The sequence below is a fragment of the Halichoeres trimaculatus genome, unplaced genomic scaffold, assembly GCF_033239565.1.
Source record: "Halichoeres trimaculatus isolate MK-OKI-2021-1 unplaced genomic scaffold, fHalTri1.1 fHalTri1_scaffold_23, whole genome shotgun sequence".
Lineage (NCBI taxonomy): Eukaryota > Metazoa > Chordata > Actinopteri > Labriformes > Labridae > Halichoeres > Halichoeres trimaculatus.
Window position 1 is genome coordinate 22109073 of NW_027437201.1, and position 24510 is coordinate 22133582.

The window sequence follows — 24510 nt, forward strand, 5'->3', positions numbered from 1 at the left end:
GCACTCATCATGCTTGGTTTGGGATGCATCCTTCTCACCGTCCACCTTTCCCTCCCTTCCTGCAGCACCTGCTGACGTTCTCGCTCCAGGACGGGGAAGTGCAGAGCGTGGAGGAGGCCCAGGCTCGACTGTCGTTCCTGGCTCAGAGCAAGAAGCTGTGGAGTCAGCAGATGTTCCTGGATGTTGGGACTGGAGCCATCCTCCTGCGGGACATACAGAGCCAGGTCAGAGCAGACATTAAAGTAATATGAATCCTAAAAAGATAGACCCTAAGGAGCTTTTTTATTTACTTTTACTGTCAGAAATGAACAGAAAATAAACATTATAACAAAACTTTCCTGAGACTGGGCCCTAACATACACCTAATAAAGTAAAATTTCAATACAGAGATGGAAAAAAAAAAAAAAATAGAATATAACAAGTAATTTAAATTATAAAACAATTTTAATTTAATTATTTTATATTTTTTATCTATTAATATTAATTGATTAATATTAATTTTAAAAATGTGATTAAGAATATATATATATATATATATATATATATATATATATATATATATATATATATATATATATATATATATATATATATAATCAGAAATTAACAGAAAATAAACATTATAACAATACTTTCCTGAGACTGGGCCCTAGCATACACCTAATAATGGATAATTTCAATACGGAGTACGAAAAAATTAAAATTAAAATATAATGAGTAATTGAAATTATAAAACAATTTTAACTTTAAATTTTTTTTAATTTTCATTCATAATTATAAATTAATTAATATTTACTTTAAAAATATTTTTTTATATATAAAAGATATAAAATTATATTTATGATATATAATAAATATATAATATATATTATTGTTATTCATTGAACACCAGTAACCACTGCCACAGGGTCGCTGTCAGGCATAATAATTAACAACATGCTAAAGAACAATGTTTTGCATTTTCCACAGCAAATACCCCTTAACCCTAAATATTCATGACAGTTAAACAACAGGTTTAACTGTAACAACAAAGCAGCAGGAGGAGAATTTATTATAAAGAAAGTAAACACTGTCACAGGAACTCATTGAGCTCATCTTGACCAGAGAAATGTTTATTGGAGTTTTTATCTCGGTTACTTCCTTAAGTGAGCAGAGCGAGCTGCACAAGTGACATTTCTCTATCCAGGTGAGTCTTTTGTGTGCAGGAGACTGTGAAAATTCCCTTTTCTTCCCACAGGGGGCACCAAAGATAACACAAAGTAAAAGTTTGTAAATAAAATGTGATTTAGCAGAGTTTGATGTGAAACAAAGTAGGAATAAACATAACTTCAGACTGTGGGAGGTGAGATTTATTCATGCATGCATGTTTTTTTTCCTCATATTCAACCTGTTTTCATCTCCTCGTGCAGGACGAGCTGGAGAAATATTTCTTTAAATCCATCTACCGCTGCGAAGCCATCAACACAGAGAAACACTTCTCGTCCCTGCTCCTCTTGGTCTGCCAGAGCTCGGATCAGAAGAAACCGGATATTCACTTTTTTAACTGTGAGACGGTGAAGGTGAGTGAACACCTGGGCAGCTCATAAATCACTGCACTGCAAAAACTGAAATCTTATCAAGTGTTTTGTCTTTTTTAAATAAAAATGGTCTTGTTGTACTTTATATGAGCCAAATTCACCTGACCAGTTCAGAAAAATGTCTTGTTTAAAGTCATTTAAATACAAAAACAAGATCTGAATTGCTGTAACAAGGAAAAAAAAACTTCTGGTAGAGCAAGAAAAATTTGCTTGAAACTAGAACATTGTCGTAAAACATGTGACTTTTCTCTCGTTCCATTGGCAGATTTTATTTAACTTATTACAGCAATGCAGACCTCATTCTGTCTTTTCCTAACTTAAAACAAGACATTTTTCTGGACTGGTCAGGTGAATGTGGATCATATCAGGTATAAAAAGACAGTTTTTACTCAAAATTAGACAAAACACTTGATGAGATTTCAGTTGTTTTTTTTACAGTGTAGTTGCTGAGATTTCCAGGGACTTAAGAGAGAATTGCAAAAAAACTGAAACCTTATCAAGTGTTTTTGTCTTATTTTCAGAAAAAAATAACTTTTTTGACTTAATATTAGCCACATTTACCCAACAAGTCCAGAAAAATGTCTAATTTGAAGTTGCTTGAAACAAGTAAAAAAAACGGCCATAAAATAATAAATTGCTGCCTTAATTCAAGTAATTTAGACTCTCCAAAATTTTTTATTTTGCTTTCATTAATTGTGGCTTTTTCTTCTTTAATTTATTGAGGAGATTTTTTTTTTTTACCTTTCTGGGGTTTTTTTTTTTTTTAATTATCTAGTTTTTTTATGCTGTTTTTTAGCTTGAAGGAATTTTTTGTCAACTTTAAAATGAGCCATATAAATAAAGTTTGGCATGACTTGACTTTTTTATTTTTTTAGCTTAATATGAGCCATATTTACCTGACAAGTCCAGAAAAATGTCTAATTTCAAGTTATTTAGAGACAAAAAATTGCTTCAAACAAGTAAAAAAAAAATTGCCACAAGTATAAAAAAAATACTGCCTTAATTCAGGGATTTTAGACCATCCAATGTTTTTTTTTTATTTTTTTCTATTATGTATTTATTTTTTATTTTTTAATCATTTTTTCTCTTATTTTTTTCTTTGTTTTCTTCTATTTATTGTGTTTTTTTTTCATTTTATTTAATTTATATATTCATATTTTGACCTTTTTTTTTTTATAATATTTTATTACCTATTTGTTTTAATTGATGTTGTTTTTGAGCTTGTACAGCACTTTGGTCAACTTTAAAATGAGCTGCATAAATAAAGTTTGACTTGACAGACCTCATTTTGTCTTTAAATAGCTTGAATTGAGACATTTTTCTGGACTGCTCAGGTGAATGTGGCTCATATTGAGTCTAAAAATACATTTTCTACTGACAATAAGGTAAAAAAAAATCTGATGAAGTTTCAGTTTCTTCCAGCGCGTCAGGCCCTGACTCAGCCTGGAGTTTTCAGCGGCCTGGTTCAGGTTTTACTAGTGATGCCACTTCCAGATTCTTCTTTCTCTCCCTCCTTCTGTCGCAGGCTGAGCAGATCTGTGACGACATCGCACGCGCAGTTTCGGATTCCTCCAACAGTCGAAAAGTCCTGGACGCTCTGGGGTAAAGTGAACGTCACGAACACAAAGAGTCTGATGGAAACTTTTGGAGGTTGAGTTATGAGATGTCAGATCTGAAGTGCTTGTTTTCTGTGTGTGTGTGTGTGTGTGGTCTGAGTGGATTTCTATCAGAGGGGTGTGTGTGTTTACTCTCACTTTGTGCTGCAGGGACTTAATGCAGTGTCAAATAATACCAAACACTCAGTGCAGCAGAAGACAAGCCCGTATATGACGTGACAGTCCAGATCAGATCAGTTTTCCTTCCCTCTGTTCGGCTCCTATCGTGGTTTGTTTCCCACTCAATCAGAGCAGCGTGCACCTGTAGAGACAGAGGGAGGACAGTGTAAACAGCTGAGAGCGGCGAATACTCGTTATTCCGGTTTGTACATAACTTAACAAGGTGTGACGGAGAGCGCCTGGCCATTGTGACAGAGAGCAGAGACACAAGAGGAGGGATGAGAGCGCTGCTGTGCAGGCCTGAGAGGAGTCGTTGTGTTTAGGAGGATTCAGTCCAAAGGAGAGGAGGACACACACCTGTGGTGAGACAAATTCACAGACCTGTTTTCACTTTTGGATGCAAAACGAAGCAAAACAAAGGGAAAGCTTGAGTCGATTTTCATATAAGAGAAGACAAACAAGGAGAAGTTTTATCAGGAGTGGACTCGTAAACTCTGTCGCTGTGTCGCTGCACTGCAAAAACTGAACTTTAACCAAGTGTTTTTGTCTTATTTAAAGTAAAAGTTGTCGATCCAGAAAAATGTCTCGTTTTAAGTTATTTAAAGACAAAATTAGGTCTGAATTGCTGTAGCAAGTCAAAAAAAACTGCCAATGGAAATGCTGGAAAATTAGCTTGAAACTAGAATAATGTCTTCATCAGGGGTGGAGCCAGGATTTCAGTTTTGGGGCGGGCCAAACATAACTTAAAACAAGACATTTTTCTGAACTAGTCAAGACTCTTTCTACTTAAAATAATAAAAAACACTTGATAATATGTCACTTTTTGCAGTGTAGTTGAAGACATTTGTTCTGTGAAGCCATGACTCGGCGTGTTGACAGTACTCTGGTGGAATAAGGGCTGCAGGGTTGAATTTCAGAGGCTTCACACTGTGTGTGTGTGTGTTGTGTTGTGCGGGTGAATGTCCCCATCTGTTGATCTCAGACTCTCTCCTCTCAGGTGCTCTGTTATTAGAGCAGGTTTGAAATCTAACACAGTGTGACACTGCAAAAAACGGAAATATCATCTAAATTGCTCGGAACAAGTAACAAAAATCTGCCAATGAAACGAGGAAAGTTATTTGTATTGTAGTGTCTGCAACCTTTACTTTCATAGGAACCATTTTTCCCCATCTCACCTGGATTAAAGTCATTCAGGAGCCACAAAATCAGCTTTATCTTCACAATAAAACTATATGGAGAAATCTTATCTTAACTATAAGGTTGTTGAATTCATGATTTTTTTCATCTGATGTCTCAGTTTTTTTTAATGTTTTATTTATTATTCGAACTTGCAGAAATGTCAAACATTTTGAATTTCAAAAAATTTTCATAAATTTCAAAAGTTTTTCAAGTCTCAAAAAGTTTTTTAAAATTTAAAAAATATTGCAAAAATTCAAAAAAAAATTGAAACTAAAAAAGTGAAAAATTCAAAAAAAATCTAAGAATTAACAAGAAAATAAAATTTTGAATTAAAAAAAGCAAATACATCACAAAAATACATTTCAAATTTTGCAAAAAAAAAAAAAAATATATATATATATATATATATATATATATAGTTTAAAAGAGTATAAAACTATGCATAGTTTAAATCTAGTAAATCATATCAAAACATTTTTTTTTAAATCTACACAGTTCTATATGTAGTGTAAAATTTAAAAAAAAAATTAATTTTTTTTAATAAATTTCTCAAAAAAAATTAAATTGTGCAAAAAATTAAAAAGTATATAGAAAAGTATGTTTTAAAAAATAGAAAAAATAAAAAATAAATATTTTTCTAAGAAAATTAAAAATTGAAAAAAATCCTGAAATTAAAAAAATATAATAATTTGAACACAAAAATTGTGAATTTTTTGAAAGAATTCCTAAATTGGATGCCATGTATTAACTGTATCGCTTGATTTATCATTTTTTTTGTTGTTTGCTAATGTCTTGCCACTTATCAAGCATGTATATTAATCCAGCACGTTGTCAGTTAAATGAATCCATCCACACAGAATTAAAATCAGTATTTTCTTCCAGATTAGTCTTTTTGTAGATGTAGTTATCTTCCCAGTGCTGTGAAACTTGAGGTTAGCCACAGGTGCATGGAAAGTTGGTGGGCTGTTGATGTTGTAGGAGGTGAAGTAGAGCGGTGGCAGGCTTTATTGACAGATGGGATGAAGATTTAGTTCAACTAAATGTTAACGCAGGATTTTATTTAGTGTCAGTGTTTTTAATCATCATCATAAAAATTCTTTATTTCAATAATATTTTTTAAAGCTACAGGGAGCCACAGGTTGAAGACCTTTACCCTTTTCTCACAACTTTCTCTTGTTCATTGGCAGATTTTTTTCAGACCTCATTTAAATAACTTAAAATAAGTTTTTGCAGAGTACCTGCAGGTTTTAACCCCTTTGTCCCCTCCAGGATTCCTCAGAGCGGTGGAGAGATGATCGACCCCTACGAGATCCCAAGTCCCCCCATCGCACACGCTCCCAACCCTCCTCCAGTCAACCCCCCACCGTACCCTGGACTCAGAGGTGAGACAGACATCACTTCATTCATGTGTTAACGGCACTGAAAGTCTGCTCTGGTGGCGTTTCAGTGGTGATACCTTGAGAAGTGAGATGTGAGAGGTGTTTGAGGTGTAAGGCTTGCTGGAGAACAGGGACTGCTTTGTGTATTTGTGTGTTTTAGGGGGAGGAGGGTGGGTTTCAGGGGTAAAAAAGGGGGCAGGGAATCCACATGCAGGAAGACCATGTATGAAACGGATGAAGTGAATCTCCTCTCTCCCATGACAGCCAACGGGATCAATGGCGGGCCTGATATCTCCTTCTTACGAGCAGAAAGAGACGTGGTACGCATCCTTTCCACCTTTAGCTGACACATCCAGTCGTCTCTCAAATCCAAACGCTGTAATCACAGAGCTCTGTCTTTCTCTTCAGGGGATCCTCAATCACTGCTTCGACGACATCGAGAACTTCATGGGGAAGCTGCAGCAGACGGCGGAGGCTGCGACGGTCCTGAACCAGAGGAAGAAGAAGAAGAAGAAAAGTAAAAAGCAGAACGCTGAAGGTAAGACTGGACGGCTGTGGGAGCAGAAATGTGACACCTGTGGTTACTGATTAAACTCTGTGTCCCACCAAACAGAAGATCTACTCACAGCCAAGGCTCGGCCCCCAGCAGAGGAGGAGTTCATCGACGTCTTCCAGAAGTTCAAATACTGCTTCAGCCTGCTGGTGTGTGTTTTTATCATGTTCTTTTTGTTTTACTCATTTGATAACGCTCAGAAATAAATCTACATTTGTCTCTGTGTGTTTCTGTTCAGGCTCGTCTGAAATCCACAATCAGCAACCCTTCATCAGAGGAGCTGGTGCATCATGTGTTCAAACCTCTGGATATGGTGAGTTAACACAAAATCTTCACAGTCTGAAAGTGATCTAGAAAAAGTCTCTCTTCTAGATATCTGCCTGATCCTAATCCACACTTTAATATGAGATTATCAGCGCCAGTATTACAGGTTATTTCAAGATGCTTCTTAGCCGATAGCACTACATATGGACAGCTACGAAACTACTGTACAAACTGACAGTTAGCTTGTTGTCATGTTAGCCTACAAGTACATAGTAGCATTGGATAGCCGATATCACTACATTTGGACGGTTGCTAAACTACTGTACAAACGGACAGTTAGCTTGTTGACATGTTAGCCTATGAATACATAGAAGCACTAGGCTGCCGATAGCGCTACACATAAAGCGTTATCAAACTGCTGTACGAACTGACAGTTAGCTTTCTGTCATGTTGGTCTATGGATACATAATAGCACCGAGCTGCCGATAGCACTACATATGGACGGCTACTAATCTGCTGTATAAAACTGACAGTTAGCTTGTTGTTATGTTAGCCAATGGATACATAGGAGCATTGAGCTGCCAACAGCACTACAAATGGATAGCTACTAAATTGACCAGTTAGCTTGTTGTCACGTTAGCCTGCAGATACGTTGTACCACTGGGCTGTCGATAGCACTACATATGGGTGGCTACTAAACTTCTGTACAAACTGACAGTTAGCTTGTTGTTATGTTAGCCAAAGGATACATAGTAGCACCTGGCTGCTGATAGCACAACATATGGATGGCTACTAAACTGCTGTACAAACTGACACTTAGCTTGTTGTCATGTTAGCCTATGGATACATAGTAGCATCGGGCTGCCGATAGCACTACATATGGACGGCTACTAGACTACTGTACAAACTGACAGTTAGCTTGTTGTCATGTTAGCCTGTGGATACATCGTAGCACTGGGCTGCAGATAGCACTACATATACCCCTCTACTGATGTATGGTACAATTTACAACGTTTGCTTGTTGTCCCGTTTCAAACTGTAGCTACGTAACTGTACTTATGAATACCTTACCGTGACGTCCTTTAAATATGTACGACACGCCTCCATTCCCTCCACTTAGGGTGCTGACATATTGCTATTTATGTAGCCTGTATGCTAACAGGGCAGATTTTTGAAATTCTATTGTAGCAATGAAACTCTAACTGTGTCGTATGAAGGATGGAACGATAGCTCCCCAAAGTGAAGCCAAAACTTTTAAAGCTTCCTTGTAAATTGAGTTCAGTTTAGTTCATTGTGCAGTGATGATCTTTTTACTTATTTGTTCTGTGTAAAAAATACTATTTTTCTATATTTCTTTAAATTTCTATTTTTTTTATTCTAATTCTATTTTTATTGTTATCATTACATTCAATAAAGAATATTTTATTCTAAAGGTCATAAAGAGAAGTCAGTCTCTTTGATTTCTTCACTACAACCCATGACATGACATCACAGCCCTTTTTATTACATCAAATACTTACTAAAACTATACCAAACAAACTAGCATGCTAGCCATTATGCTAAAACCATGTTTGAATTTTTGATTTAAGATGTTATTTAATTTGAAATCATGATCCAAGCTCCATCTGTTAACACTGAAGAGGCCGTCTGTTTTGGCTTCTGTTTTGGGGAGATGTTGAGCCGTCCATCGTTATGTACAGTCCATGTTTCATTACCAGCTGGAATAAGGTGCAGTGTGTATATCAGTTACAGTTTGACAGTCTGAGCTGTGGAAAAAAACTCTGTAAACATGTGTCATGTAAAAACAAAGAAAGACGTCGACACAGTGGAAACGCGGTGTCACTGCTGAAACTACAATCAGCTGATAAATGAGCGTTGTGTGTTCAGGTTTATGAGGCTAAATTTCACCCTTGGAGAGAAATAAAGCTTATCTCATTTTAAATTCCTCAGACAAACCATCAATAAGAAATATTTTTATTGCTTCGACCAGCTCTTGACAAACTATCTGAGAGGAAATCAAATGTATTTAACAGATTAACAATAAAATGAGGAATTTCAAGTGTGTCGTGTTGAGCATGAATCAGTCGTCCAGTGAAAGAATCAAAGGGTGTAACGGGTGTGTTTGATTTGTGTACACTGGCACACCTGCACATTCTTCAGGTGTGTTAACTCTGATTTTCCGATCCACAGATGGTGAAGACTACAGGGGGTCCAGGTCTGGGTGCCTCCGTGTCCAGCCCGGCCTTGACCACCTCTGCTGTGTCCCTGCTCCAGGACACGCTGAGCGAGGGGGAGCGGCAGCTGTGGACGTCTCTGGGGCCCAACTGGACGCTCCCACGGTCAGTTTAACGCTCTCTGGGTCAGCCTGTTTTCATTGTGGTCCTCTGGATCCGTGTGGTGACTCTGGTCTCTCTCAGGTCTCAGCTCAGAGGACCTGTGGCTCCGTACACCCCTGTGTTTCATGACGGTTGGAAGCCGGAAACCTTGAGGGCGGACGGGCAGGTTTGGGAGGATCCGGTTGAGTCACAGCACAAGCTAGAAGACCTCCTGGCAAAACAAGAGGTACAGAATACCTGCGTGAGAGTGATCTGGGTCACACACGCTCACGCTATTAACAGCTAAAGATCAGGAACAACAAACAGAAGAGGCAAACTTTGGCTAACCTTTCTGTCACACCGATGTTAAAACCTCTATGGATGTTGGTTTCTCTCACACGGCGCTTCATTCCTTCAGCGTCAACCACAACGTGAACATGCATCATCTCCTGATTGGTCAGGGCTCGACAGGTTTAACGCTCTGAGCAATTATGAGTAATCATGTCATTACATATCTGAGTGTTGGCTCCATGAGCTCATAATTCCAGCAGGAAACAAACTTCAGATTTACTCAGCTGATCCAAACATGACTTGAAGATTTCTCTTTGGTTTGCAGGAGAAAGCCAAACCTCTAAAACCTCTAAAACTGTTAAATGTTTCTGTAATAACTTTTTGTTACTCTCCCTTTGCAGAAACACAGCACGGAAATCTAGTTTGTTTATATCTCAGTGACAGTTTGATTAGCCTGCAAAAACTGAAATCTTATCCAGTGTTTTTGTCTTTTTTTTCAGTAGAAAATGTCTTATTTCAATTTTTTTAAAAGACAAAATGAGGTCTGAATTGCTCAGAACAAGGGTCTTCAACCTGTGGCTCTGGAGCCTCATGCGGCCCTTTGACTTCTTTGCAGTGGCTCCTTGTAGCTTTAAGAAAACATTATTGAAATGAAGAATTTTTATTTTTCTTACACAAGGTAGTGATGATATCAGACAATTTGTTGAACTAAATACACATCACAATTTGCACGAAAGGCTTTAAATTTTTTAAGAGATTTTTTGCGAATGTTTTGAATTACAATTTTTTCATTTTTTTTCAAATTTAGAAAAAAATAATCAAATAATTTTGAAATTTTTTTGTAAATTTCAGAATTTTTTTGAATTTCGGCAATTTTTTGCAAATATTTTATTCCTTTTTTTCAAAAAAGTTTACAATTTTTTTTAAATAAAGCATAATTTTTAAATTACAATTTATATATATTTTTTGCAAATTCATGACATTGTGGCAATTTTATAATTTTTTTTAATTTTTTCAAATTTTTGCACAGGTTTTAAATTCCTTTTTATTTTAAACATTTTTGAAATTTCAAAATTGTTGAAAAATTTTGCAACTTATTGAAATCCATGGCATTAAAACTTTTTCTTTTTTTTTCATTTGCAAATTTAATTCAATTAAAAAACTAAGACTTTACATGTACTATTTTATTAATACAAAAAACTCATTCAAATAAGTATTCACTAGAAATTTAAATTTTTTTTTTGTATTTTTTTTTTTTGTGAAGATTAAGTAGATTTTGTGGCTCCTGAGTGACTTAAATCCAGCTGAGGAAAAATGGCTCCTATGAAAGTAAAAGTTGCAGACCTCTGGCTTAGAACAAGTTCAAAAATCTGCCAATGGAACAAGAGAAATTTGCTAGAAAATTTGCTTGAAACTAAGATAACGTCTTGATACAGGTAACTTTTCTTTTTAACTCATCACTAGAAACTCAGACCTCATTTTGTCTTTAAATAATTCAAAATCAGACATTTTTCTGGACTGCTCAGGTGAAAGTGGCTTGTATTTAGTCTAAAAAGACATTTTTTACTGCCAATAAGACAAAACCGCTTGATAAGATTTCAGGTTTTTGCAGTGCATGCCAATACAATGCAGTGGGTTGGTTGCTAGGTTACCATAAGTGTTGCAGTCAAAATTTGTAATAATGTTTGAATTGTTGTAAGGATTCATCGGACCCTAATCCCAATCCTTATCACTCATTTTGTCATTAAAAAAATGTTCAACGTGAAAATAGAAAATAAAAAATGAAATTAATGAAAAGGAGCAGAAAGAAGAAAATATCTTATTTTCTCTGCCCCCTTCTCTCACAAAATATTAAATTAACGTATGATACAAGGTCAGAAAAAAGACAAACACAACAAATCTACAAACATAAATGATTTATTGCTACAAAACAAAAGAAAAAAACTGATTTATTCCTTTTTGTTGCAAGATTTAGATGATCTTGTTTCCCTGTTTTTGTTTAACTCATGAGATCACTGTTTCCTCTTTGCTCACTGCAGTTGGCTCCAGACGTCCACATTGGGGATGAAACGTACGTAACCTTTAACAACTTTAACAACAAAGTCACTTTTAGCTGCTGCAGTTTCTCCCAGACGGACTGATAACTCTGTTTGTCGTCTTTTCCTGCAGAGACGGACTCACGACCGACCCCGAGAGACTCTACAGCTGCACGTACGACTTCATCGCCAGGAACAGCAGTGAGCTGTCGGTGCAGCAGGGGGAGACACTGGAGGTGAGGGGTTCATGAGTCAGTGAGGTCACACTGTGGGCTCTGAGTGTGCAGGAGTGGATTAATTAAGAGGAAAGATCTTTTATTGGATGAAATGATCTTAAAACTCGCTGACCCTCAGGTGGTCGAATCCTCCAAACGCTGGTGGAAAGTTCGTAACCGCTACAACCAGATCGGATTCGTCCCCTTCAACATCCTGGAACCTGTGGCTCACGTAGACAGCCCGGCTGTCATTAAACCCCCCAGTGTATGTCACACACACACACACACACACACACACACACACACACACACACACACACACACACACACACACACACACACACACACACACACACACACACACACTCACACACACAGAGGTATGCTCCACCTGCACATACCTGGCTGGATTCCAGTCTCACTTCCTCTCTGCTCCACATTCCTCAGGCTCCACAGGCTCCAGCTCCGCCCCCCCTCGCTAAGACTTTCACCCCGGTCCCACCCAGTCCCCCTGCTCTACAACAGGCCCCCACCTACTCCCCCAAGCACCCACGCAGCCTGCCGCCGTACAACCAGCACACACCTGCTGCAGAGGACCCAGAAAACAAAGGTACGAAAAGTGTTTGTGTGGGAGGACGGTGTCTGATGACGGAGGGACGGCACAGGAGAGCAGGCTGTGTGTGTGTGTGTGTGCTTGTGTGTGTGTGAGTCAGAGATTAGAGCACAAAGACAAACAGGGAGTGGGCTGTTGCTAAAACATCAAACACACTTTTCTTTTAACCAAACATCTCATTTCACATCACTCTGTTCAAAGAAACAAGTTTTCACTCGTCCAGTTTCACTAAATAATTCACTACAAATATAAAAAATCACAATAGCATTTCAAAGTGATAACACTACTTTAGGATTGATGTTTTTGGGTATCGTCTGAGTTTCCGCCATCCGACTTGTTTCAGTCATGCTGGTGAACGACGAGCTGCTCCAGAGGCTGACCAACGGGAAGACCAGCCTGAACAAACCTCTGCACATCCCCCGCTCCTCAGAGACCAGCGTGCCCCTGGACTACCACTCTCCTCCAGACGAGGTGGCCGAGTGGCTGCGAGGGAAGGGCTTCAGCGAACCGTGAGTGACATCACACAGCTGCTGACCTCTCAGGCGTGTTTACACACTGGGAGCGCCGCCAACACACTCAGTACAATGCTATTTATCCTTTAGACCGAAGGTCCTCAACCTGCGGCTCTGGAGCCTGATGTGGCCCTTTGACTCCTCTGCAGTGGCTCCTTCCACTTTTAAAAAATATTATTGAAATAAAGATTTTTTTATTTTTCTTACAGAGGGGAATGATGATCTACAAAAGAAAAATTTAGAAGACAAAAAAATAAATGGATAAAATAATAATAGGAAAAAACAAAGAGTGTTGTCAGATTCTAGAGTTATTTCAAAGTCAAGAAATCATTGAAGCTTTATAAATTTTTCCATTTGTAAAATATTTTCTAAAATTTTTGTCATTTCAAAATTGTTCAAAAAATTTGGCATAGTTTTTGCATTTCCTTTATTTTTTTTTAGATTTTCCAAACATTTGTAAACATTTTTTAAAAACTTTTTTAAATATTAATTTTTGAACATTTTTCAAATTTAGAAAAAATATCTAATTTTTTTTGGAAGATTTTCAAATTTTTTGCAAATTTCTTTTTTTTTTTCTCAAATATTTTTAAACATTTAAAAAAATTGAATATTAATATTTTGACATTTTTCATATTTAGAAAACTATCCAAATTTTGGACACTATATAAGTTAAGGAAAAATATCTAAACTTTTTGGAAGATTTTTATTTTTTTTTGACAATTTCTTTAAAAAAAACAAAAAAATTTAAATCTTTTTTTAACATTTTTAAAATATTTTTGAATACTATTTTTTTTTTTACATTCTTTTGATTTAGAAAAAATATCCAAATTTTTGGCCACTTTTCAAATTTAGGAAAAATATGCAAACTTTTCGGAAGATTTAATTTTTTTTTACAAACTTCTTTAATTGAATTAAATTTTTACAAAAAATGTAATTTACTTTATTTTTATATCTTGCAATTAAATAAAATTACTTTTCTTTTTTTTTAAGTTTTGAAATTTGATATTTCTTCCTTTTAATTTTAATATTAGCAATTTTATTCAAAATAAAAAAACAAGACATGCCATTTGAATAGGTAATTATTCACTGTATTTTTACTATGTATAGAATTTTGTCTAGTTTGTCTTCATGAAGATAAAGTAGATTTTGTGGCTCCTGAGTGACTTTAATCCAGGTAAGCTGAGGAAAAATGGCTCCTATGCAAGTTAAAGTTGCAGACCCCTGCTTTAGAGGAACTCAATCAATGATCTCACGGTTTCATCATAAACAGGTTAAACCACAGATTATTTCCTGGATGGGTTTTTTGACATACAGACCCTCAAAGAGATGAAAAGTTTTTTGTTTTTTTTTACCCTCTGCTGAGTTATTTGTGTGTTTTCCTCCAGGACGGTGACGTGTTTGGGCGTGCTGACAGGTGCTCAGCTCTTTTCTCTCAACAAGGAGGAGCTACGAGCGGTGATACCAGAGGAGGGCGCCAGAGTGTACAGCCAGCTCACGGTGCAGAAAGCGCTGCTGGAGGTGAGTCCAAGGACAGTTCAGGGGACAAATATGAGGAAACTGTAACTAAATGAGGAGAACACTGGAAGGCTTTTTTCCTCTATTGTTCATAGTCATTACCGCTTCCCTTTCTCCATGAAATCATTTTTGATGTCTTTTTTTGTGCAACATTTACTTACAGAAGAAGAGACCATGAAAAGCTCACTTTCTGTTGTTTGGGGATTATTTTAAAGCAGTTTCCAGCTGCGTTATGTTTGTTCTCATGTGACCTTTGCTCCTTTTGTTTTCTACAGGACGCCAGGAGAGCCACGGAGCTGGAGACGGTGATGGAGAAACAGAAGATGAAGGTGGATCTGAAGCTGGAAAGCAGCACGTTGTAAGCAGGAGGAGAAACGTGTTCATGGGGGACTCACTTCAGAGTGAACGCCTGAATTATTAAACAATAAACAGTCACCAGTAAACACCTGAGCGGGACGCTGTCAGTAGAAGTCTGATTATTCGATTGTGGAGAAACAGCTGAGATTCCTGATGTGAGCAGATGCTGAAAATCTGTTTTTACAGTTTGTTTTTTTCTGTGAATAGCTTCCTTTGGGCTCAGACTAACTTAAATGTATTTATCGTGTTTGTAAAGTAACGATTGATCAACCCTGAGTGAGAAAAACAAGCAGACGTGTGAAATTCAAATGGTGGATACTTTAATGGAGACGTTAAAGAAAGAGATTTTATCCAAACAGAAAGAGAAATGACTCCACACATGAGGTAAAGCAATGCTTCTATTAAAGTCTGATTCAGCCATGAATTGTACACACCAGGGGGCGTCGTTTTCATTGATGAACTTGACTAATAAAAGGAAAACATATGTACAGTTATACCTCTGAGTTATTCAACGCTTCACTTTGGACCTGCTTCTTCGTCACATGCTGACACTGACTTTGAAGTTACCATTCGTTTTGTTTTTATTTCATAAAAGGAATCTAAAAAAAACACATTATGAAGGGAGGGAATTAAAACAACTCTTAATCCGAGAGTGTGAGATACAGCTGCAAAGAATCAAACGATCAGAGAAACAGATGATCACGACTTTAAACCTTTCCTTCCTAAACTTTAGCTGGGCCTCGTTAAACTAGACGGACCTGGACAGACATTCAAGACTCTGGAGCTGGTGTTTATAAAATAATAATCAGAGGGAGGAGACTGCTCAGACTATCAATAATCCCAAATTATATTTACAGATTCTGACCAAAGAAAGTGGATGGTTAACGCGTCAGTCCAGCAGAAACCTGCTTTGTTTTCTCACGCTGGGATCGTGTTATTACAGATTACAGATGTGGGAATAACAATCCTTTACTAATCCAGAACTGACCGCCCCCCCTGCATCGACGTGAATCTGAGAAACTGGACGTTAGAAAGTGGCCGACGGGAGAGCAGAGGAGTGGCGGCGAGGACTGAGTGACATCAGGTTATTAAAAATGGACAGACAGCTGAGAGGAAGGGAGACAGGAGGAGGAGGGTGTGTGCAGTGACTTATGGGAGTTTGGTCTTCAGAGGTCCCCCGTGTCCCTGTCGTCTGCCCGGCGGGAGTCTGACCTGCCGTTCATCCCGTCCCGCCTGTCTCGCTCCCGTGACCTGTCTCTGGAGGAGCGCTCTCGGTCCCTGGACGACCTGAGGGACAAACGAGTCAAAGTGTTAAAATAAAAACAGAAACTGACGAAAGCAGACAAGACCATCTCAATCTGCAGGGCCCAGTTTTTCTCCAGGATCAGGAAATCTGTGCCAGTTTTAAGCCAGTTTTTCAAAGCAACATTGGACTGGATCACCCTGATCCTGATCCACAGTTTAGGGCCATTTGTTCAAAGGTAATCTGATCAGACTTTGGTTTTCAGATTGGATCTAATCCAATCCACTTTATTTATAAAGCACATTTAAAAAAACATTTAGTTTACCACAGTGCTGCACAGAAAAAAACAAATAAGAACATCCATAAAACAAATACAATTAATTAAAAAACACATAGAAACAAATAAATTAATCTTAACAATTAGTTCTGGAGATCCTACATGTAACCATGGCTGCATTTACATGTGAAATCAGCTGTTAGCAGCCTGTAGCATGTCTATGCTAACTGGTGCTAGGCCGGATGTTTCCCACAAGGTGAGGAGAAGGAGGTGATGACAACGACTAAGAAGTGACGACATGGACCTGTCCTTCCATCCATCGTTATTGGGAACGTAAGATCTATCTCCAATAAGATGGACGAGCTAGCTGTGCTAACCCAGCAACAGAGGGAACACCAGAGGGCAGAGTAGCATCGTGCTATTCACAGACATGGCTAACAGAGCTAACAGCAGACACCAAGGCCACATGTGAAGAACTTCACCTGCTGTGAGCAGACAGGATCCAGGAGACAGAGACTGAACAGACTGCTGAAGAAGCTCAGTCCTGGACCCTGTGGAGGTGGAGGCTGGCTGACTGGACAATGATGGACAAGCTGTCAGCATCTGTTTTCTTATGGAGCTTTTTACACTTTCTATACACTTTCTTACTCACTTTGGTTTTCTTGATTGCTGCTGTGACTTCAATTTCGTTGTACTTGTTAAAATGACAATAAAGTTTCACTCTATTCTATTCCATTTATTCTATTATTGGTATTCTTTGACCAGTTAAAAAGTCTGATCAGATTTTGGTCTTTGGATCAGTAGAAAATGGTTCATTCAAAAGGGTAAGAAGGATTTTAAAATGGGATTAGATCACATAATCCAATCCTGGTTTTAATCTGGATCAAACCTTCAGTTTGTGTTGTTCAGAACTTTTCAGTAGACTTTGAATCACTTTGAGGATTATCCTGATCCCAACAGGGGGCATGAGTGTAGTAAAACTTCAAAACTGGTCATATCAAACAGCATTTGTAGAATTTAGTGTCCATACTTTTATTTGTATGTTGCTCTTGACTTGTTTAACCGTTACAGTGATAAAGTAGATAAAGTTAAATGAGGCTACTAATGAAGCTTTCAGTACAGCAAAGTAAAAACAAAGAGAAACTGAAAGAGCAGAAGCTCAGATACTCCTGGCAGAGGAACAAATCAAGCTGAAGCACTGAAGCACGACTTTCTCAAAGCAAAGCTCAAAAAAGTTGGACTGTCCTTCACAGATGGAGAAAAACCCTAAACATTTTTTTTGGCTAACTATTGGACATTCAGCCTCTTTTTCAACGTCTCAGACATTTTTAAAATATCCACTTTGTATTTTTTTTATGTATATTTGTTATTCATTTGTTGTGGCCCAGGTAATGGGTCATAAAAGAAATTTTTAAGGATTTGGTTATCGTATCCGGATCAGGGTGATCCAATCCAGTGTTGCTTTGAAAAACCGGTATAAAACTCATCCTGGATAGCAAGAAACTGGATTACCAAATCTGGATCATTTTGACCTGAATTACATTCTTTGAAGCACTGGCTCCAGATTACTGCAGATTAAACCTCTTCCCAGATTTATTCGATGTGTCTTAAAATGTGCGGTTGACAGTTTGAGTGTGGTGCGGCGGTTTGTGTGAGTGATTTGTTTTCTTCCTAATCTTAAATCTGGCTGACTTGTTTTCCTAGATTCACCCGTACCCGGGCTGAAATGTCTGAAACGCTGCTGCAGCTACAGATTTGAACTATGTGTCGAAATGTTGGAGTTGTTTATCGAATGCTGGATTCTGTGTGTGTGTGTGTGTTTACTTGTGTTTGGAGCTCCGCTCGTGGCTGTGACGGTGTCCTCGGCTGCGGGAGCGAGAGCGGCTGCGGTGCCGCCTCCTCCTCTCCCTGGAGCGTGAGCGCGAGCGGCGCCTGTCCCGCGATGAGGAGCGAGAGCGCCTCCTTCTGCGGTCACGAGAACGGGACCTGGTGAAAACACAGAAACAACACTCGGGTTATATTTGGAAGCAGTGAGCGGCGTCTGCAGCGAGCTGATGGAGGTGATGGAGCAGATTTCTCACCTTCTATGCTCTCTGCTGCGTGATCTGGTCCTGAGGAGTGAAAAGACAGAAAATAAAAAGTCTGATAAAAAAAAAAACACACTTAAAGGAAATAAGTGTCAGCAGGAAACGTAAGATTTAAACTCACCTCTTCCTCATTCTTTCTTCTTTCTCCCGCTCTTCCCGTCTCTTTAGGCGCTCCTGGTTCCTCTTCTCCTGCTTGTCGACCATAGTTTTCTGATCGAAATCAAAGCAGACCGTCAGAAGCCACATCACCTTTCTGTACCTGTTCAAAGATTTTGTTTCCAGCTGTTTTTGATCGACCGAACGGCTCCATGCACCCACCTTGAGTTGGTCCAGTTTCTCCCTGATCTGGATGAATCCCAGGTGAAGCTTTCCACCGAAGTGGTCGGCGAGTCGACGGTCGTTATCGTGGAGACCCAGGTAAGCAGAGCACACCTCACACACCCGGAGCTTCTGCTGCTGAAAGCTGGAGGCCGGCATGGAGTTTCTGTACTCTTCCTGGAGGTGGAACGATCAGGACATGAGTGTTTGGATCAAAGGAAGCGTGGCTCCTTTAAGAGACGTCCTCCTTCCTTACCTCTGCGTCCTTCTTCCTCGTGCGAACTTTCTCCACTTCCTGCAGGACTTTCTGGGCCTCGTCCACATTGCCCTCCGCTCCGAGCTGCTCGGCTTTTGCCAGGAGTTTTCCGATTTCCTCGTTCAGCTCGTGAACTTTCTCCGCCTGCAAACACATAAAGAATGAATGATCCGTCTGTGTGTGTAACGCCAGCTGAAAGCAGCATTAAAAATCTAAAAACCACGTTGATAAACGGAGTGTGAATGTGATTACAGAGCATCATAACGTCTTTGTCTAAGCGTGTTGCGTCACTCACCTTTGCTGCCACCTCGGCGCTGATCTCTTCTTGGGTCTCGGCCAAACGCTTCTTTGCCAGCTCTGTCCTGCGGTCACAGTCGGCAATGAACGACTCCAGGTGATCCACCGCCTGAAGGAGAGAAGAGACCGTTTGTTGACAGAAGTCTCAAATATTTACTTGAAGGATTTGCATCTGTTTGGAGAAATCAACATGTTGTGTTCTCCATCAGCATAAAAACGGTCGATATCCTCAAAATAAACTGAGTCAGTGTTTGAAAACATCAGCTGATTGTCGGTGCTCCTGACTTCAGAGTGATCAGCTGTGTGTGACAAAGTTAGCGTTTCTCTCATCAACGTTTATTCTTTGTCTTTGACACTGTGACGACCCCTCCAGACCACTAGGTGTTGCTGTTTGCTGTTTTTTTTTTTGCTTACAGGGCCAGACGTACATGGTAGGGCTGGGACAATATGCTGTGCTCGCAATTCAATTCTTTTACAATATTTGGTGTGCCGATTCGATTTTAATTGCAATTCTTTGATACTTAAGATTTTTAGTTTTCATTCCTAAAACCAGACCATGTGAAAAAGTTAAATGATGATGTCTACAGACTATAACAGAAGACATATTCACCCATAAAATGCACATCATGTGGGTTCGGAGAGAAACATTTCGCCCTCTGCTGGAGAAAAGTGAGAACTTTTCCAATCCAGTTTATAAAAAAAGACTGAAATGAACAATCTGGATTTGGAAAATGAGAATTGATTTTTGATTTTCTCTCCCACCCCTTGTACACGGGGTCATCCAGAATTGATGGGACACACCTGGGCCAGGTGTAGTCTCCATCTAAGGCCACGTTTACACAGAGACTCCTGCAAAGATTCTCCCTTTGCGTTTCCAAAAGCCACTCGCTTTCATACGACTCCAAGAGGATGTAGTGTCCATACCAGGCCAGTAGTTGGCGATGTGGATATATGTGTGCATATATGCTTCTCAGAAATAAGCCATCATTGTTGTGGTTGTTCTTTCTTTTTCTGCCGTTTTATCGTGTGAGACGGTTGGCGATCCAACCTTGAGGTGCATTAGCGCCACCAACTGGACCCGAGTGGCTTAACTGGAAGTTGTGGCTGCACAACTGAAACTGCGATTGTGCATGTGGTGACGTCAGCGTTTCACCCTGAAACACTCTGCTCTGTGTTTTTACGAGGCTGGATGGAGGAGCGTTTTGTAAACTCTCCACTCTGGAGAGCGTTTTTATAAAGTTTCCGTTTTCAGACAAAATGCAACAAAATGTCATCAGAATTGACCGTTTTTTTTGGAGTCCTATAAATGTGGCCTAAACGCACCTTTTGGATTAGTTGAGGACTGGCTGCATCGTTACGCGGCTGTTTACTCCTTTTAAGTTGAATATCAATACTGTTTGGTGTATTCCTTCTTCCTTTTGTAATAAATTCTGGGTTAAGCAGAAGCTACCTCATCTTGCCTCCTGTTTATGCTACAGTCTAAGAGCTGAGTTGTAACAACACACAACCGTTGTTCATTATAACGAACAAGTAGAATATCTAGAGCAACATGTGCTCACCAGAGTACAATGGTAGTCACACCGGTGTAATCAAAAGCACACTTCACTTACATCAAGCTCAAAGAACAGATCCCTCTCCTTGGATGCAATTTCATAATCTGCCCGAAGCGCCAAGTCATGGATCTTCGTGCACTCTCCAAGGTCCATACGCTGGTAAAGAAATAAGAGACTTCAGTTAAAATGAAAAAACTCAAACATGAAGAGTATACGGGGTAAGGATTCTTCTTTGAAACGTGAAATAAAACCAAACTCACAGTTCCAGACAGGATGTCATGGGGGCAGCAGTTCAGGAGGTGACTTTTGCAGACCCGCTCGTCGGTGAACTTGACCCTCTGTCGCGTCTCATCACCTGAAACAGTCCAAAACAGCTGCCAGTGAGAAAGACCTTACGTATTTGTTAACAGGGTCGAAGTATCCAGAGGCTTCAAACACAACTCTTTATTAGCTACACAAAATGTGAAACCTATCATTTCAACTGCATTAAGCAACTTGTGCCCAGCTATATGAGCTGATGGTCAGACTTCTGTCTGTCAAAGTTTACTTCTTCATTTTATCACTTTATGAAGCAGTAACAATCACCCTCAGTCTCTGTTAGAGCTTTATCATCTTGTTAGGAGTCAAGATATAATCAGCACAAGCTACATGTGCATTATCATGTATTTCCTGTTGTGCTTGGTGCTTACCTTTCCCAAGCCCCAATCACATTTTAGAGCCTCATCTCAGATTAACTTAGAATGAGGCTGAATGTCCACTCTTAACACGTACTGTGAGTTTAGACCAAGGGTCTGCAACCTGCAGCTCTGGAGCCTCATGTGGCCCTTTGACTCCTCTGCAGTGGCTCCTTTATTTTTCTTTTCTCAGAGGGTATTGATGATTAAAGACACTGACACTGAATAATGCACCACATGGAAGAAAATACAGATTTTAATAAATTTATAAAATATCCTTTTTTTTTGCAAATTATTCAAATATGATGCAATTTTTGCAAATTGTTTGAAATTATTTTTTTTTAATTTTGCCAAATTTTTAAGCGTTTAAAAAAATTGGCAATTTTTTAATTTCTTTTTTTTTATTCCTGCCAATTGTTTAAATTCAACGTTTTTATTATTTATTTTTTTAAATCTCAATTTATTTTAATTTTTGCAAATTTGTTACATATCCAATTTTTGAAATTTCTATAAAACTTTTGAATTTTCAAGTTTTTTATTTTATTTTTTTATTTTTATTTTTTTTTACAAATTTTGCACATTTTTGCTATTTTTGAAAGTTCGGAAAAAAAATTAAGACATTACATGTGTAATTTATCAAAAAAATGTCTTGTTTAGATTTCTTCTCACTAGTTTTTAACCATGTTTAGAATTGTAAACACTTTAAAGTCTTCATTATTGAGATAAAGTAGATTTTGTGGCTCCTGAATAACTTTAATCCAGGTGAGCTGAGAGAAAATGGCTCCTATGAAAGTTAAGGTTGCAGACCCCTGGTTTAGACTGAATGGTGAACCATACTAAAAAAAACTATAAGCTGCTTTGCTTTCACTTTAGTAACTTTGGGCAATCAACAAGCTTCTACAGTTAAGAGTGTGATGAGAAACGTAAACATTTCAGGCACATTTTTCCAGCCAAGCCTTTTTACAAAATACATGAAACATTGACAAGAAATTCAAACCAAAAATGAAAAAAGAAATCCAAGGAAAAAAAAGTGGTTTATACACACTGCGATCTGCACCACATACTGTACCCTTCTGCATCTTCAAGACCTCAGCTGCAGAATTTTAAACCCGCTGCAGAAAAGTATAAATGGGAACAGTTTTCTTGCCCATACCTGTAGTAAGAAGTTGGGAGTCATACACAAGTCAGATTGAAAATGATGTGTTCAAAGAGTTTGTTTTCTTCTTCGATGACCATGAAAAATGCCTTCTGACAACAGACGTCTAATGGAAAACTGCTCGATGGATTCAGCGCGACCAGACGTCTTCAAAACTACTCCAAATTGTAATGCTAGTGCCACTGAAGAAGTACCCATTTGTGCGTTGTTGTTTTGTTAAAAAAAGGCTACATTAACTTCCGGAAGGCAAACAAATTGTTTGGATATTCATCATAACAGCTTTAAAAATTATGTGTGACTCACGGCTCGATGAACATGAGGCTTTTCTGCAACTCCTTTGCAGATTGTTGTAGGCTGGCAAAGATACACTGAACCTTAATGAATAAAATAAAGGGGCCACAATTGTTCAGTTTGTATGCAACACATGTATGGGAAGAATTTGATATCAATCTCATCACACATTCATCCACAAACGCACACCACAAACAACACTCGAGCAGCAGAAAACTGGTTGAGGATGATCAATGGGGCCGATGTTTTATCATGTATCAAGATAAACCTCTTACTTCAATTGAGGCAGTGCAGCAAAAAGCTGCCTGTTACTGCCAGAGACTATCAAACTCGTTACTTACTGCTCGCTTATTACTTTTTATAATGTCTGTATCCAAAGGGCATTTGACTGTTTCTCAAAACAAGATTCTTAGAAACAGTTACACTATACATTTGCATGCTGAACCTGGTAAATGTTGAAGATACTTTAATCTGGGTTATCTAATTTCTGATCTTCCATCTGATGAAGTGCAGCACTTCATGACTTATAATCTCTTTATCTCTCTTTGTACTCTTTTGATTTAATTATTGGCACCAGAGGCATACGCATGTACATAGGCATACAGGAGTGAAATCAAAACAATAGTCAAAAATAAATAAATTAGTTAGAATTAATTAGGAAAAAAAAGTGAAAAAATAAATAAATAAATTAGTGACGAGCTAACAAAATAAACTGAGAAAAAAAAAATTATTATCATAAATAATAACAACGTTAGCAGTAATAATAATAATCAAAAAATGACAATAACATGGAAATAGGTATAAAAATGAAGAAAAAATAATATTATAGTAATAAATAAATTAAAGTAAAACGAAAAAATATTTATACAAAATAGAATACAAAGGGTGTAAATAGGGGCGGTATAAAGAGCAAAACATATATGGAATACAATCAATAAATCCATTAAAAAATACACATTTGCTATATCTGACATTAGTATTTCGTGATGAATCTGTTAAGTGAAACAGAAAATCATTAAGTAAAGTTTCCGTAGGCTAATAAAAATCACCAGCTGGCCTACTTTGACGTCGAGCCTACTTGGGCTACTTCTGCTTCATAAATATATCGCAATGATTGTTATTTAATCAACAGAATGGGATAAAATTATGTTGAAGGTCGGATTTAAGAAATAGCTGGGCTTTACACAGCGCTGGGTAATTTTCAGGCCGTCCACAACTTCTCAATAAAAATAGCATTAGCTAACTTAGCAACTAGCTGGATAAATACGCCGAAAGTGGTAGAAACAAAACTTAAATGTGACACGTTCCCAAATTGAATTGACCCTAAATGGATACAAACATTAAAATCAAGCGTATATCCATCTACGCTGTTTGTAACTAACGTTACAGTACTTTAAACAGCCCTCTGCAGCAAATCCATTCATGCAGCTCTGTCCATCACACACCAACACAGCCAGCCTCAGCAGTGGCTCCATCTTGGCTAACTAGTTTAGCACAGCTAGCCTGCTACAGTTACTCACCATCCCTCGCCGTTCCCATCAACTGGTCGAGCAAAGCTCTCATTTGAGCTTGAGCGGACATTTTTGGAGGTCGTCGGTCGACAGCGCTGTATAAAATCAAGCCGTTCCTTATAGCTGTTGGTAGGTAAATAGATTTTCAATTCGTCCAAGCATCACCTCTCGATGCCTTTTTCTGTTTCGTGGACTACACAGTTTCCGTTTTATTTTAGGGAAATTACGTCACGGCCCGTTGGTTTCAAACTACTAGAGGGCGGGCC

The 24510-nt window shown here is 38.3% G+C and overlaps 2 protein-coding genes across 2 annotated transcripts; one reads left to right on the forward strand and one right to left on the reverse strand.

The window, feature by feature from the left end:
• Positions 1-23: 23 nt before the first annotated feature.
• Positions 24-14810, forward strand: LOC141785483 (epidermal growth factor receptor kinase substrate 8-like protein 1). The gene is made up of 17 exons (XM_074663824.1): positions 24-224; positions 1410-1559; positions 3103-3179; positions 5801-5913; positions 6175-6230; positions 6319-6448; positions 6524-6612; positions 6702-6776; positions 8918-9066; positions 9145-9289; positions 11373-11404; positions 11503-11605; positions 11724-11849; positions 12032-12194; positions 12541-12706; positions 14095-14227; positions 14500-14810. Exons 1-17 carry the CDS (start codon positions 24-26, stop codon positions 14584-14586), a joined length of 1995 nt encoding a protein of 664 aa, XP_074519925.1. The 3' UTR covers positions 14587-14810.
• Positions 14811-14879: 69 nt separating this feature from the next.
• On the reverse strand, positions 14880-24466 carry luc7l (LUC7-like (S. cerevisiae)). The gene is made up of 10 exons (XM_074664132.1): positions 24254-24466; positions 20873-20967; positions 20670-20768; positions 19058-19168; positions 18763-18906; positions 18507-18683; positions 18310-18398; positions 18183-18212; positions 17926-18087; positions 14880-15868 (listed from the first exon to the last, which is right to left on the reverse strand). The coding sequence occupies exons 1-10, from the start codon at positions 24312-24314 to the stop codon at positions 15748-15750; spliced, it is 1089 nt and encodes a 362-aa protein (XP_074520233.1). The 5' UTR covers positions 24315-24466; the 3' UTR covers positions 14880-15747.
• Positions 24467-24510: the final 44 nt, after the last annotated feature.

What these genes read in the sequence shown, in the direction of transcription:
- LOC141785483 (XM_074663824.1), top strand. Translation starts at nt 24, where the DNA reads ATGCATCCTTCTCACCGTCCACCTTTCCCTCCCTTCCTGCAGCACCTG. An exon ending in TGCGGGACATACAGAGCCAG is followed by an intron (nt 225 to 1,409) that starts GTCAGAGCAGAC and finishes CTCCTCGTGCAG; the next exon opens with GACGAGCTGGAGAAATATTT. An exon ending in GTCCACATTGGGGATGAAAC is followed by an intron (nt 11,405 to 11,502) that starts GTACGTAACCTT and finishes CTTTTCCTGCAG; the next exon opens with AGACGGACTCACGACCGACC.
- luc7l (XM_074664132.1), bottom strand. Translation starts at nt 24,314, where the DNA reads ATGTCCGCTCAAGCTCAAATGAGAGCTTTGCTCGACCAGTTGATGGGA. An exon ending in ATGACATCCTGTCTGGAACT is followed by an intron (nt 20,769 to 20,872) that starts GTGAGTTTGGTT and finishes TTTCTTTACCAG; the next exon opens with CGTATGGACCTTGGAGAGTG. An exon ending in CGCAGCAGAGAGCATAGAAG is followed by an intron (nt 18,088 to 18,182) that starts GTGAGAAATCTG and finishes TGTTTTCACCAG; the next exon opens with GTCCCGTTCTCGTGACCGCA.